Genomic DNA, 15,557 nt, shown 5'->3' with positions numbered 1-15,557 from the left:
TGTCATGTTTCCCTTACATAAAATGATTTGAAATTTTTATGTCCTTTCAATTTTTTTGCAGCGCAAAGAAATTAATGAACGAAGATATGCTCGGAACGATATCATCAATTATCATCAGCCGAGTTAGAGCTGGACACTGAAGATCCTGATGCTCCTGATGACGAAATATGGGGGGGGTGGGGCAGGCAGGCATTTTAAACAGCCACAAGAGAAACAAGTAAGTAGTAATGCTTAGAAATGATTTAGGCTACTAAATTAGGCTATAGTGCAAAATAAAAATCGTTAGCAACTTTATAGGAATTAGCTATTTGAAAATTTGGGTTGACTGTCCCTTTAAAGTTGTTTAAATTTGCATGTTCTATCCTGATCACGAGGAAAAAAGGATCACGTCCCCTTTAAAAAAAATTAAATTAAATAACTACAAGCACTTCTCCTGGCTCATAAATCAAAATGTCAGCCATGGAAAAACGGATAGAATTCAGTTTAACCCTTGAATTGCTGGATAAGGGACACAAAATGTAATGGCAATATGCTTCCTATCAGATTCTGTTTCTCCTGGCCAGAAAGAATGCGTGGATTGAAAAAAAAAGTGACGATGGACTATTCGGAAAGGCAGGACTGTTGTGTTAGAAAAAAATAATAGAAATAAGTTTAAACCTTGAAGAGCTGATTAAAAAAAACCCACAATAAACTGCACTATTATGACTGTGAGATTGATTCGCCTGCGGCCACTCATTTAAATGTCACCTACATATTCATAGATAGAGCTGAAATCTTAGTGACATTTGCATATTTACTACTCAGTGTTTGTATATAATAGGTTATGAAACACACGTTTCTTGTTTATGCTAATCGGAGGCTGCACATACAGTATATGTCTTTGTCATTGACTCAACAAATGTGCTCAGCTAGCTCCCAGTAGTGTACTTGTTTCAATAAAGGATATACAGAGAATGAAACAAATGTGATAATAGAAGTAAATTGGAAGGTTGTATACAATTGCATGTTCTCTCTAAATAATGTAAACAAATTGTGAATTTTTATTATAAATTATTTTTATTAATCTTCATTTAATGAATATTACAACCTGTTTCTTCATGTACAGAGCTCAAAATCAATCGTTATGTATTAAAAAATATTGAAGGGAGCGTGTGAAAAGCTACATAGGAGGAGGCAGAAGAAGCTGTGGGGGAGGGGGCTATTTATCATGCACGTGCTCAGAGATCCTGTGTTCTGGTAAAACGGCAAACTTGTGAAATTAGCAAACCACATCAGCATGTTTCACAAAGGCCGCATTCGGGCAGCGCTTACTCCCAGCGCTGGCACATATGCAGGGGTGATGACGTGGCGCTGTGGGTACGTCACCAGTTAGGGAGCTCTGACAAAACGCTCCCATCACAACGTCTCACGTCACCACGCATTGACAGAGTAGTAGGCATGCGCAAAGGGCTCTGCATAGTACAGAGACGCTTCTAATTGCATACAATATTTCTAATACCTTTTAAGTATTAGAAATATTGCATGCAAATAGAAACGTCTCACATATGAATTATGTATGTGTAATTCATTATCATGCAGCAGATCCCTTTGTGCATGAAAAAAGTTTATTATTAGCTTCCTTACTTGTAAAAGTATTATTAAATTTACAACACTTATTTATATAAATATATATAAATAAGTGTTGTAAATTTAATAGTACTTTCAAAAATCGTGCTAATAAATAATGTATACATTAAAGGGACAGTAAACCTTCCTGAATTAATGATTTTTTCATTCATTAATTGTTCAGCCTTCAAAACTATATTACATGTTTAATTTCAGGGCAGATGCACTTTGGAAACGTTTTATTAAAACATTCTTACTTGCCATCTCAGCGCTCCCTGGCTGCCCACAATCCCAGAGCTTTTTTTCCTCTTTGAGAATCATAGCTTCCTTAGCCAACTGGCGAGCGAACGTATGTCGTCATTGATTTTTACAGTGCTTGTTCCCCTTAAACCTGCTCATGCACAAAAATAAGAAACGGATGAAATATAAACAGTTAATCGCAATGCTTTTTTAATTGTGAATCACTGATTGTTCGAGTATAAACATCCAGCGGGAGCCAGCGTTCAAAATAAAAAAAAAAAGCTTTGGCATTGTGGGTGGGCAGGGGAGTACTGAGATGGTAATTAAAAAGAATGTTTTAATAAAACCATTTGAAAGCGCATCAGCTGTGCAAAATAAAATGTAATATATGTTTGATGGGTGAACTATTAAAGGGACACTGAACCCAAATATTTTCTTTCATGATTCAAATAGAGCATGACATTTTAAGCAACTTTCTAATTTACTCCTATTATCAAATTGTCTTTATTCTCTTGGTATGTTTATTTGAAATGCAAGAATGTAAGTTTAGATGCCGGCCCATTTTTGGTGAACAACCTGGGTTGTCCTTGCTGATTGGTGGATACATTCATCCACCAATAAAAAAATGGTGTCCAGTGTTCTGAACCAAAAAAAAGCTTAGATGCCTTATTTTTCAAATAAAGATAGCAAGAGAACGAAGATAATAGGGGCTCTATTTATCAAGGTCTGTCGGACCTGATCCGACAGTGCAGATCAGGTCCGACAGACCTCGCTGAATATGGCGAGCAATACGCTTGCCGTATTCAGCATTGCACCAGCAGCTCACAAGAGCTGCTGGTGCAACGCCGCCCCCTGCAGACTCGCAGCCAACAGGCTGCCAGCAGGGGGTGTCAATCAACCCGATCGTATTCGATCGGGTTGATTTCCGGAGATGTCTGTCCGCCTGGTCAGAGCAGGCGGACAGCGTTATGGAGCAGCAGTCTTTGTGACCGCTGCTTCATAACTGCTGTTTCTGGCGAGTCTGAAGACTCGCCAGAAACACGGGGCATCAAGCTCCAATCGGAGCTTGATAAATATGCCCCTAGGAGTAAATTAGAAAGTTGCTTAAAATTGCATGCTCTATCCGAATCACGAAAGAAAAAAATTTGGGTTCAGTGTCCCTTTAAATAAAGCAAAAATGATAGAATGTTTACAGTCCCTTTAACTTTTACATTATTGTAAACATGGCAGCCTCCACGAGCAACACGTGTGTATACAGGGAGTGCAGAATTATTAGGCAAATGAGTATTTTGACCACATCATCCTCTTTATGCATGTTGTCTTACTCCAAGCTGTATAGGCTCGAAAGCCTACTACCAATTAAGCATATTAGGTGATGTGCATCTCTGTAATGAGAAGGGGTGTGGTCTAATGACTTCAACACCCTATATCAGGTGTGCATAATTATTAGGCAACTTCCTTTCCTTTGGCAAAATGGGTCAAAAGAAGGACTTGACAGGCTCAGAAAAGTCAAAAATAGTGAGATATCTTGCAGAGGGATGCAGCACTCTTAAAATTGCAAAGCTTCTGAAGCGTGATCATCGAACAATCAAGCGTTTCATTCAAAATAGTCAACAGGGTCGCAAGAAGCGTGTGGAAAAACCAAGGCGCAAAATAACTGCCCATGAACTGAGAAAAGTCAAGTGTGCAGCTGCCAAGATGCCACTTGCCACCAGTTTGGCCATATTTCAGAGCTGCAACATCACTGGAGTGCCCAAAAGCACAAGGTGTGCAATACTCAGAGACATGGCCAAGGTAAGAAAGGCTGAAAGACGAACACCACTGAACAAGACACACAAGCTGAAACATCAAGACTGGGCCAAGAAATATCTCAAGACTGATTTTTCTAAGGTTTTATGGACTGATGAAATGAGAGTGAGTCTTGATGGGCCAGATGGATGGGCCCGTGGCTGGATTGGTAAAGGGCAGAGAGCTCCAGTCCGACTCAGACGCCAGCAAGGTGGAGGTGGAGTACTGGTTTGGGCTGGTATCATCAAAGATGAGCTTGTGGGGCCTTTTCGGGTTGAGGATGGAGTCAAGCTCAACTCCCAGTCCTACTGCCAGTTTCTGGAAGACACCTTCTTCAAGCAGTGGTACAGGAAGAAGTCTGCATCCTTCAAGAAAAACATGATTTTCATGCAGGACAATGCTCCATCACACGCGTCCAAGTACTCCACAGCGTGGCTGGCAAGAAAGGGTATAAAAGAAGAAAATCTAATGACATGGCCTCCTTGTTCACCTGATCTGAACCCCATTGAGAACCTGTGGTCCATCATCAAATGTGAGATTTACAAGGAGGGAAAACAGTACACCTCTCTGAACAGTGTCTGGGAGGCTGTGGTTGCTGCTGCACGCAATGTTGATGGTGAACAGATCAAAACACTGACAGAATCCATGGATGGCAGGCTTTTGAGTGTCCTTGCAAAGAAAGGTGGCTATATTGGTCACTGATTTGTTTTTGTTTTGTTTTTGAATGTCAGAAATGTATATTTGTGAATGTTGAGATGTTATATTGGTTTCACTGGTAAAAATAAATAATTGAAATGGGTATATATTTTTTTTTGTTAAGTTGCCTAATAATTATGCACAGTAATAGTCACCTGCACACACAGATATCCCCCTAAAATAGCTATAACTAAAAACAAACTAAAAACTACTTCCAAAACTATTCAGCTTTGATATTAATGAGTTTTTTGTGTTAATTGAGAACATGGTTGTTGTTCAATAATAAAATTAATCCTCAAAAATACAACTTGCCTAATAATTCTGCACTCCTTGTATAAATATACTGTATGTATATATACACGTGTTACTCGTGGAGGCTGCCATGTTGTCAAGTGTCTGAGCTTGCTCTGAAAAGTACCAGCTTTTCAAGCACGCTGGAAGCACTGGGACTTACGTCATCAGAGCACTCAGAGAACGCCCAGCGTCTCACTGGCAAGTATTCAGAAAACGCTCCAAGCGAGTCCCAGTTCGCTTGGAGCGCTTGCCTAACACAGCTATAGTTTGACCAAAGTGCGGACGTGTGCCAGCGTCATGACATTCCTGGCTGCATACATCACTGCTTTAAGTTCTATACTTCCTCTATACCACACCCCGCTTATTATAGCCGTATAAAGAGATAATTTTTCATCATATGCAGATGCACTGGCACCTGTCTTATAAATGTATTAAAAAACAATAATACATTGATAAGACAGGTGATGAAACATTATCTCTTTTTACGGCTATAATTATTCTAGAAAAGATGGTTTAGAAGTTGTGTCTGTGAGCAGGAACTCTATCTTTTTTAATACCGCTGGAAGTAGTCACTGGTAAGAGGATTCCTCTTTCGGTAAATCTGGAGTTTATATATAATGGCAGGTTTTAATGCAAATGCAAAGCGAGGTGCGGTATAGAGAAAGTTCAAAATAGATGGTCCAGGAATTTTCTAAGCATAGAACTTGAAGCAGTGACGTATGCGGCCAGGATTGTTGTGATGCTGGTGTGCATGTGCATTACAGTCAAACTCTGTGAAGCAGCTGATCCTGTGACGTGGGTTTGCTACTTTCACGGGTTTGCTGTTTTCTCAAAACACTCTGCTTTAGAAATAGAACACCAATATTCATGAGGATTTTAAAGGTGGGAGTAGCTGCAGGGGGTGGGGGGGGGGCAGAGCTTCAGATGTAGCCGAGGTGCAGGGGAAATGGCTGGCCATGGGGAATCATTTTTTATACAGCACTGTCCGCAAAAAAATTATTATGGGATGGAAGTGAATATTAGTTGCTAGCCTTATACAATAGCTTTATATAAAAGTAAGGCAAAGTCCTCAAATTTTAAACCCAAAACATAATAAAGCTATTCCTTGTTACCGCACTAATGCCATAAGTAAAATCATGAGCATATGAACTGGCTGATTGTAACGTAAGATAAAGAAAGCCCACATAATATTGCGAGGTGGGTACTTTTTTTTCAAAGAAGAGATTTCAAAGAGATTTTCATACAATTATGAGCACTTTCAATACATGGACACTGTAATGCTTATCATGTCAGCCAAGCAGGTTTGTCAAAGGTATATATAAAGAAAATGAAATCAGTGTTAGCATTTTTTTACATTTTGCAAACATGATTTTTTTTTACAAACTGGAGATTGGAACAATATCATGACCAATCTATGGAGTCAGTAATTAACTTGTGCTGTTGTTTACAAGTCTGTCAGTAGATGTTGTTTTTCCAATACAAAGTATGTCACTATGATCTATCAGGGTCATTGCATGCTAAGTAGCTTCTAATGAGTGTGAACAACTGCTTCATCTTGCTGGGGGCACAGTGACTCGTGCCTGTAATCCAAAGTACTTGGGAGTCTGAGGCTGGAGAATTACTTGAGTCCAGGGGTTCTGTGTGGCTACCCTGTGCTATGTCAATCAGGTGTCTGCACTAAGTTTGCTTGAGTCAGTTGGTTCTGGACTACCCAGTACTATGTTGATCAGGTGTCTGCACTAAGTTTACTTGAGTACAGGGGTTCTGGGCTATGTTTATCAGGTGTCTGCACTAAGTTTACTTGAGTCCATTGGTTCTGGGCTACCCTGTGCTATGTTGATCAGGTGTCTGCACTAAGTTTACTTGAGTCCATTGGTTCTGGGCTACCCTGTGCTATGTTGATCAGGTGTCTGCACTAAGTTTACTTGAGTCAGTTGGTTCTGGACTACCCTGTGCTATTGTTGATCAGGTGTCTGCACTAAGTTTACTTGAGTCTATTGGTTCTGCGCTACCCTGTGCTATGTTGATCAAGTGTCTGCACTAAGTTTACTTGAGTCAGTTGGTTCTGGACTACCCTGTGCTATGTTGATCATGTGTCTGCACTAAGTTTACTTGAGTACAGGGGTTCTAGGCTATGTTTATCAGGTGTCTGCACTAAGTTTGGTATCAATGTGGTGACTCTGAGGAAGCTCAGAGCCACCATGTTGATCTAAGGAGGGGTGAACCGGCCCATGTCAGAATCAAAGCAGGTCAAAGCCCCTTTACTGATCAGTTGTGGGATTGCACTGGTGTAAGGAAGCTTGGGCAACAAAGCAAGATGCTGTATTCTTTAAACGGATGTTAAACAGTAAATACATGCCAGACATTGATATATTCAAAGCAAAAGTTAGCCTTAGAATAATATGTAGATGTATTTTTACAATTATATAAAAGGTAGAAATCCCTTTATCCAAGCTAGGGACCAGAAAAGGTTTGTATTTTGGAATATTTCCATCTCTAAAATGGGACAGTTTGGAGAGGGAATGGAATAAAGTGTAAACAACAATATCTTCTGTCATTTAGGCAATATTTACATGTCATGATACAGCTTATACATGCAAAGGTAGTTGTATATAATTTTTAATACATTTGTATACTTAGTACCCTCAGCAAAATAGTATACTACAGTAATCAGAAAGGTAATATTTGATGTTTTAAATAAATATAGACATTAATTGCAGTTTAAAACACACAAAAAACAAAAACAAAGACCCAGGAAGATTGTGACTTACGTCATTTGTGATAATTTTATTTAAAAAAAAATATGAATGAAAAAGTCTGGATTATACTGTACCCCAAAGCCTTGTTTAAACAATGGGCCCAATTTTTTAAGCGGCGTGCGGAAAAGCTTCTCAACTTGCATGCCTTCGCTACATACGGGCAGCAGATCTGTTTGTCAGCTGGCCTATATGCATCATTACACACTTTGATGAGTTTGTAATGCCCGCCCCTTTTCTCGCATGGCCAGTCGCACGAGAGAAGGATCTGTCAATTACCCAGAGTGAGCAAGTTCAGGGTGATTTCTCTTCGCCACCTCTGAGGTGTCAGGAGTGTAAGAAGCAGCGGTCTAATGATTGTCTTAAAGGGACATGAAACCCAAACATTTTCTTTCATGATTTAGACAGAGAATACAATTTTAAACAACTTTCCAATTGACTTCTATTATTTACTTTGCTTCCTTCTCTTGTTATCCTGTGCTGAAAGGTTTATCTAGGAAAGCTCAGGAGCATCAAAGAACCTAGGTTCTAGCTGCTGATTGGTGGCCGCATATATATATATACCGATTTTCATTGCCTCACCCATGTGTTCAGTTTGAAACCAGTAGTGCATTGCTGCTCCTTCAACAAATTATACCAAGAGAATGAAACACATTATATGTTATCCAACACACCTTGCTAGCAGCCAATTGGCCACAAATCTGCAGGGGGCGGTATTCACAAGAACTGCTGGTGCAATGATAAATGCTGACATCGTATGCTGTTGGCATTTGTCAATGTGCGGCAGACATGATTCAATATAGCGGATCATGTCTGTCTGCACCATGATAAATTCCAGAGTGTACAATTTCAAACAACTTTTCAATTAACTTCTATTATTTATTTGCTTCCTTCTCGTGTTATCCTTTTCTGAAAGGTTTATCTAGGTAAGCTCAGGAGTAGCAAATATCTGTTTGTAAACCAAAGCCCAATACTAAGGCACTGATATTCAAAGATTCTCCAGCTTGGAGAGAAATTCTAGTTCAGACTTCACAAAGGCTGAACTCACTGAATTTTCTAAAGAGAAAAATGGCGGAACTCTCATTTATGTATGTGAAGCAGAGACAAGCCCAGTGCAATATTTCACTGCATAATATGAGAGTTTTGTTACACTTACACTTTGTGCAGGGCCGCCACTAGAAATGTTGGGGCCCCTGACTTAAAGGGACATTATACACTCATTTTTTCTTTGCATAAATGTTTTGTAGATGGTCTATTTATAAAGCCCATAAAGTTGTTTTTTAAAAAAATTTATAGTTTTGCTTATTTTTAAGTAACATTGCTCTGATTTTCAGACTCCTAACCAAGCCCCAAAGTTTTATGTGAATACTGACGTATACCTACTCCAGCTTGCTCCTGTTTGTATAAAGGGTCTTTTCATATGCAAAAGAAGGGGGAGGGGGGGAGTGTCTTATTTCCCACTTGCAGTGGGCTTTCCAGCCACCTTTTCAACAGAGCTAAACTTAGAACTTCTAAGTAAGTTTTTAAACAGTTTTATACTGGATTTTTATATCAATATCTGTGCATCTTATTCTTTATAGTAGTGTGTGTTACATGCAGTTATATGAAAATGAGTGTATACTGTCCCTTTAACCATTGATCAGCCCCCCCCCCTTTGACATGTACAATTTTTGACCAAGTGACTAAAACGTATATGCACTTTTTTCTAAAGTGTCTATTTAAACTTGGAAATGTTGTAAAGGTAGTAACATACAAACACACTCATACACTGAAACACACACACACTCACACGTAAGGATTCACATATAGACACTCTAGCAGACACGTAAAGGAACACATAAACGCACTCAGACACAGACACTCAGCACTTGTTTACATTTACCTGACAAGTAATGAGGTAGACTACAGTTTTGTAAAAAAAAAAAAGGAGATTTAGAAAACAAAATATGGAGTTCTGATTATCTTTTTGTAAAGGAAGATGCCAACTAAATGATGACAACAGCATGCAGTGGCTGAAAGGAAGGGCCCTGAACTGCCTAAACAATATTTAAAGGTTAAATGGTGGATTGGTGACTTCCGTAAAGGTTTCAAAGTCTGTAGAAAGATGTGAATAATCAGTAGTAAGGTCAAAATGTCCTAAAAAGGAACAGACAATGGACACACACACACAAACTCAAACTTGCACATACACCCAAGGAAACACTGACAGAGACAGCCTCAGAAAACGCACAAAGACATACACACACAGAGAGACAACCACATAAAACACAGAAAGACATACATACACACACCCTCACTGAGACATCCACTGAAAACACACAAAGACATACACACACCCTCACAGAGACACCCACTGAAAACACAGACATACATACACACCCTCACAGAGACATCCACAGAAAACACAGACATACATACACACCCTCACAGAGACATCCACAGAAAACACAGACATACACACCCACCCTCACAGAGGCATCCAGAGAAAATACACAAAGACAAACATGCACACACCCTCGCAGAGACACCCATAGAAAAAGCTCAAAGACATATGCACACACCCTCACAGACATCCACAGAAAATGCACAAAGACATACACACCCACCCTAACAGAGAGACCCACAGAAAAAAATACATACACACTCATAGAGACATAAACCAAAGCACAAAGACATAAACACAGACACCCACAGGAACACTCACAGGAGGAAACATTTATGCACCTTGCATCCCCTAAATCAACAGTGTGTGACATGCATGATAAAAAAAATGCGGAAATTAAGAGATCACTTTTTAAAGAATCATATTTGTAAACGTGTAAACAAAAATAATTATGTGAATTCAAAATAGTACATTAATGATCTGGGTAGATGGCTAGATGAAGAAAAGTACTTTTAAAAGGTTGACATATGTTTGTTTGATATTTTCTCCATTTTCCCAACCAAGAGCACCACTTCAAATATAGTGTACAAATGTTCCCATCTGTCAGCTGTACTTATGGATTTTGTAAATGCTGTACTCTATATGGTCTTGGTGCAACCATAAGCTGTGGTACTCATACCATTAGATCTGGTTAAATGCAGGATTTAGGCTTGTTGGTATGTAACAAAAGGGCACCTATCATTTGTGTATTGAGGAGGAAACATTTCTGCATGGTTTTAAATATACAATTTCTACAGAATTGTCAAATAATCATAAATACACTGCTGCTAAAAAAAATGTGTTTTTATGGACCCTTGGCCCCACCATACAACTACTACCACACTGAAGTTACAATCCGAAATTGCACAAAGAAATAAAAAACATTTGCTAAGTAATTTCTACCTCCTCTGCAAATGAAAGTGATCAGCCGTCTGACTCAGGTACACACTGTACAAACAAAGTGCCAAGTCTGTGTCACACTGTGCATAGTGGTTTAGTGCACACTCAGAAATCCTCTCAAATGCTAATACTTTACTCCTTGTAATAACATTTCTTTCATGTAATTAACAAGAGTCCATGAGCTAGTGACGTATGGGATATACATTCCTACCAGGAGGGGCAAAGTTTCCCAAACCTTAAAATGCCTATAAATACACCCCTCACCACACCCACAAATCAGTTTTACAAACTTTGCCTCCAAGGGAGGTGGTGAAGTAAGTTTGTGCTAGATTCTACGTTGATATGCGCTCCGCAGCAAGTTGGAGCCCGGTTTTCCTCTCAGCGTGCAGTGAATGTCAGAGGGATGTGAGGAGAGTATTGCCTATTGAATGCAGTGATCTCCTTCTACGGGGTCTATTTCATAAGGTTCTCTGTTATCGGTCGTAGAGATTCATCTCTTACCTCCCTTTTCAGATCGACGATATACTCTTATATTTACCATTTCCTCTACTGATTCTCGTTTCAGTACTGGTTTGGCTTTCTACAAACATGTAGATGAGTGTCCTGGGGTAAGTAAGTCTTATTTTCTGTGACACTCTAAGCTATGGTTGGGCACTTTATTTATAAAGTTCTAAATATATGTATTCAAACATTTATTTGCCTTGACTCAGAATGTTCAACTTTCCTTATTTCCAGACAGTCAGTTTCATATTTGGGATTATGCTTTAAATTTTCATATTTTGTCTTACCTCAAAAATTTGACTTTTTTCCCTGTGGGCTGTTAGGCTCGCGGGGGCTGAAAATGCTTCATTTTATTGCGTCATTTTTGGCGCGGATTTTTTTGGCGCAAAAATTCATTTCCGTTTCCGGCGTCATGCGTGTCGCCGGAAGTTGCGTCATTTTTTTGACGTTATTTTGCGCCAAAAATGTCGGCGTTCCGGATGTGGCGTCATTTTTGGCGCCAAAAGCATTTAGGCGCCAAATAATGTGGGCGTCTTATTTGGCGCCAAAAAATATGGGCGTCGCTTTTGTCTCCACATTATTTCAGTCTCATTTTTCATTTGCTTCTGGTTGCTAGAAGCTTGATGTTTGGCATTTTTTTCCCATTCCTGAAACTGTCTTATAAGGAATTTGATTTATTTTGCTTTATATGTTGTTTTTTCTCTTACATATTGCAAGATGTCTCACGTTGCATCTGAGCCAGAAGATACTACAGGAAAACCACTGCCTGCTGGATCTACCAAAGCTAAGTGTATCTACTGTAAACTTTTGGTAGCTATTTCTCCAGCTGTTGTTTGTATTAATTGTCATGACAAACTTGTTAAAGCAGATAATATTTCCTTTAGTGATGTACCATTGCCTGTTGCAGTTCCCTCAACATCTAAGGTGCAGAATGTTCCTGATAACATAAGAGATTTTGTTTCTGAATCCATAAAGAAGGCTTTGTCTGTTTTTTCTCCTTCTAGTAAACGTAAAAAGTCTTTTAAATCTTCTCTCTCTACAGATGAATTTTTAAATGAACACCATCATTCTGATTCTTTGGACTCTTCTAGTTCAGAGGATTCTGTCTCAGAGATTGATGCTGATAAATCTTCATATTTATTTAAGATGGAATTTATTCGCTCTTTACTTAAAGAAGTACTAATTGCTTTAGAAATAGAGGATTCTAGTCCTCTTGATACTAATTCTATACGTTTGGATAAGGTTTTTAAAGCTCCTGCGGTTATTCCAGAAGTCTTTCCTGTTCCTAATGCTATTTCTGCAGTAATTGCTAAGGAATGGGATAAATTGGGTAATTCATTTACTCCTTCTAAACGTTTTAAGCAATTATATCCTGTTCCGCCTGACAGGTTAGAATTTTGGGACAAAATCCCTAAAGTTGATGGGGCTATTTCTACCCTTGCTAAACGTACTACCATTCCTACGTCAGATGGTACCTCGTTTAAGGATCCTTTAGATAGAAAAATTGAATCTTTTCTAAGAAAAGCTTATCTATGTTCAGGTAATCTTCTTAGACCTGCTATATCATTGGCTGATGTTGCTGCAGCTTCAACTTTTTGGTTGGAAACTCTAGCGCAACAAGTAACAAATCGTGATTCTCATGATATTATTATTCTTCTCCAGCATGCTAATAATTTCATCTGTGATGCCATTTTTGATATTATTAGAGTTAATGTTAGATTTATGTCTCTGGCTATCTTAGCCAGAAGAGCTTTATGGCTTAAGTCTTGGAATGCTGATATGGCTTCTAAATCAACTCTACTTTCCATTTCTTTCCAGGGAAACAAATTATTTAGTTCTCAGTTGGATTCTATTATTTCAACTGTTACTGGTGGGAAAGGAACTTTTTTACCACAGGATAAAAAATCTAAAGGTAAAAACAGGGCTAACAATCGTTTTCGTTCCTTTCGTTTCAACAAAGAACAAAAGCCTGATCCTTCGTCCTCAGGAGCAGTTTCAGTTTGGAAACCATCTCCAGTCTGGAATAAATCCAAGCCTGCTAGAAAGGCAAAGCCTGCTTCTAAGTTCACATGAAGGTACGGCCCTCATTCCAGTTCAGCTGGTAGGGGGCAGGTTACGTTTTTTCAAAGAAATTTGGATCAAATCTGTTCACAATCTTTGGATTCAGAACATTGTTTCAGAAGGGTACAGAATTGGTTTCAAGTTGAGACCTCCTGCAAAGAGATTTTTTCTTTCCCATGTCCCAGTAAATCCAGTGAAAGCTCAAGCATTTCTGAATTGTGTTTCAGATCTAGAGTTGGCTGGAGTAATTATGCCAGTTCCAGTTCCGGAACAGGGGATGGGGTTTTATTCAAATCTCTTCATTGTACCAAAGAAGGAGAATTCCTTCAGACCAGTTCTGGATCTAAAATTATTGAATCGTTATGTAAGAATACCAACGTTCAAGATGGTAACTGTAAGGACTATATTGCCTTTTGTTCAGCAAGGGAATTATATGTCCACAATAGATTTACAGGATGCATATCTGCATATTCCGATTCATCCAGATCATTATCAGTTCCTGAGATTCTCTTTTCTAGACAAGCATTACCAATTTGTGGCTCTACCGTTTGGCCTTGCTACAGCTCCAAGAATTTTCACAAAGATTCTCGGTGCCCTTCTGTCTGTAATCAGAGAACAGGGTATTGTGGTATTTCCTTATTTGGACGATATCTTGGTACTTGCTCCGTCTTTACATTTAGCAGAGTCTCATACGAATCGACTTGTGTTGTTTCTTCAAGATCATGGTTGGAGGATCAATTTACCAAAAAGTTCTTTGATTCCTCAAACAAGGGTAACCTTTCTGGGTTTCCAGATAGATTCAGTGTCCATGACTCTGTCTTTAACAGACAAGAGACGTCTAAAATTGATTACAGCTTGTCGAAACCTTCAGTCACAATCATTCCCTTCGGTAGCCTTATGCATGGAAATTCTAGGTCTTATGACTGCTGCATCGGATGCGATCCCCTTTGCTCGTTTTCACATGCGACCTCTTCAGCTCTGTATGCTGAACCAATGGTGCAGGGATTACACGAAGATATCTCAATTAATATCTTTAAAACCGATTGTTCGACACTCTCTAACGTGGTGGACAAATCACCATCGTTTAATTCAGGGGGCTTCTTTTGTTCTTCCGACCTGGACTGTAATTTCAACAGATGCAAGTCTCACAGGTTGGGGAGCTGTGTGGGGATCTCTGACGGCACAAGGAGTTTGGGAATCTCAGGAGGTGAGATTACCGATCAATATTTTGGAACTCCGTGCAATTTTCAGAGCTCTTCAGTTTTGGCCTCTTCTGAAGGGAGAATCGTTCATTTGTTTTCAGACAGACAATGTCACAACTGTGGCATACATCAATCATCAAGGAGGGACTCACAGTCCTCTGGCTATGAAAGAAGTATCTCGAATTTTGGTTTGGGCGGAATCCAGCTCCTGTCTAATCTCTGCGGTTCATATCCCAGGTGTAGACAATTGGGAAGCGGATTATCTCAGTCGCCAAACGTTGCATCCGGGCGAATGGTCTCTTCACCCAGAGGTATTTCTTCAGATTGTTCAATTGTGGGGGCTCCCAGAGATAGATCTGATGGCCTCTCATCTAAACAAGAAACTTCCCAGGTATCTGTCCAGATCCCGGGATCCTCAGGCGGAGGCAGTGGATGCATTATCACTTCCTTGGAAGTATCATCCTGCCTATATCTTTCCGCCTCTAGTTCTTCTTCCAAGAGTAATCTCCAAGATTCTGAGGGAATGCTCGTTTGTTCTGCTAATAGCTCCGGCATGGCCTCACAGGTTTTGGTATGCGGATCTTGTCCGGATGGCATCTTGCCAGCCATGGACTCTTCCGTTAAGACCAGACCTTCTATCACAAGGTCCTTTTTTCCATCCGGATCTGAAATCCTTAAATTTAAAGGTGTGGAGATTGAACGCTTGATTCTTGGTCATAGAGGTTTCTCTGACTCCGTGATTAATACTATGTTACAGGCTCGTAAATCTGTATCTCGAGAGATATATTATAGAGTCTGGAAGACTTATATTTCATGGTGTCTTTCTCATCATTTTTCTTGGCATTCTTTTAGAATACCGAGAATTTTACAATTTCTTCAGGATGGTTTGGATAAGGGTTTGTCCGCAAGTTCTTTGAAAGGACAAATCTCTGCTCTTTCTGTTCTTTTTCACAGAAAGATTGCTATTCTTCCTGATATTCATTGTTTTGTACAAGCTTTGGTTCGTATAAAACCTGTCATTAAGTCAATTTCTCCTCCTTGGAGTTTGAATTTGGTTCTGGGAGCTCTTCAAGCTCCTCCGTTTGAACCTAT

General features: G+C 39.4%; 1 protein-coding gene across 2 annotated transcripts in view; it reads left to right on the top strand.

The window, feature by feature from the left end:
* Nucleotides 1-15,557, top strand: part of KLHDC1 (kelch domain containing 1) — a 542,525-nt gene that overhangs the window by 108,168 nt on the left and 418,800 nt on the right. Inside the window, exon 6 of one of the 2 annotated variants that reach the window (XM_053697655.1) lies at nucleotides 62-217. The exons of the other annotated variant lie outside the window; for it this stretch is intronic. Coding sequence (XP_053553630.1) covers nucleotides 149-217 — 69 coding nt within the window. The 5' untranslated portion in view covers nucleotides 62-148. The remainder of the gene's footprint in view (nucleotides 1-61; nucleotides 218-15,557) is intronic. 2 annotated transcript variants of the gene reach the window in all.

Source organism: Bombina bombina, chromosome 1 (assembly GCF_027579735.1).
Source record: "Bombina bombina isolate aBomBom1 chromosome 1, aBomBom1.pri, whole genome shotgun sequence".
NCBI lineage: Eukaryota > Metazoa > Chordata > Amphibia > Anura > Bombinatoridae > Bombina > Bombina bombina.
This window is presented reverse-complemented; position numbering and strand designations above follow the sequence as displayed.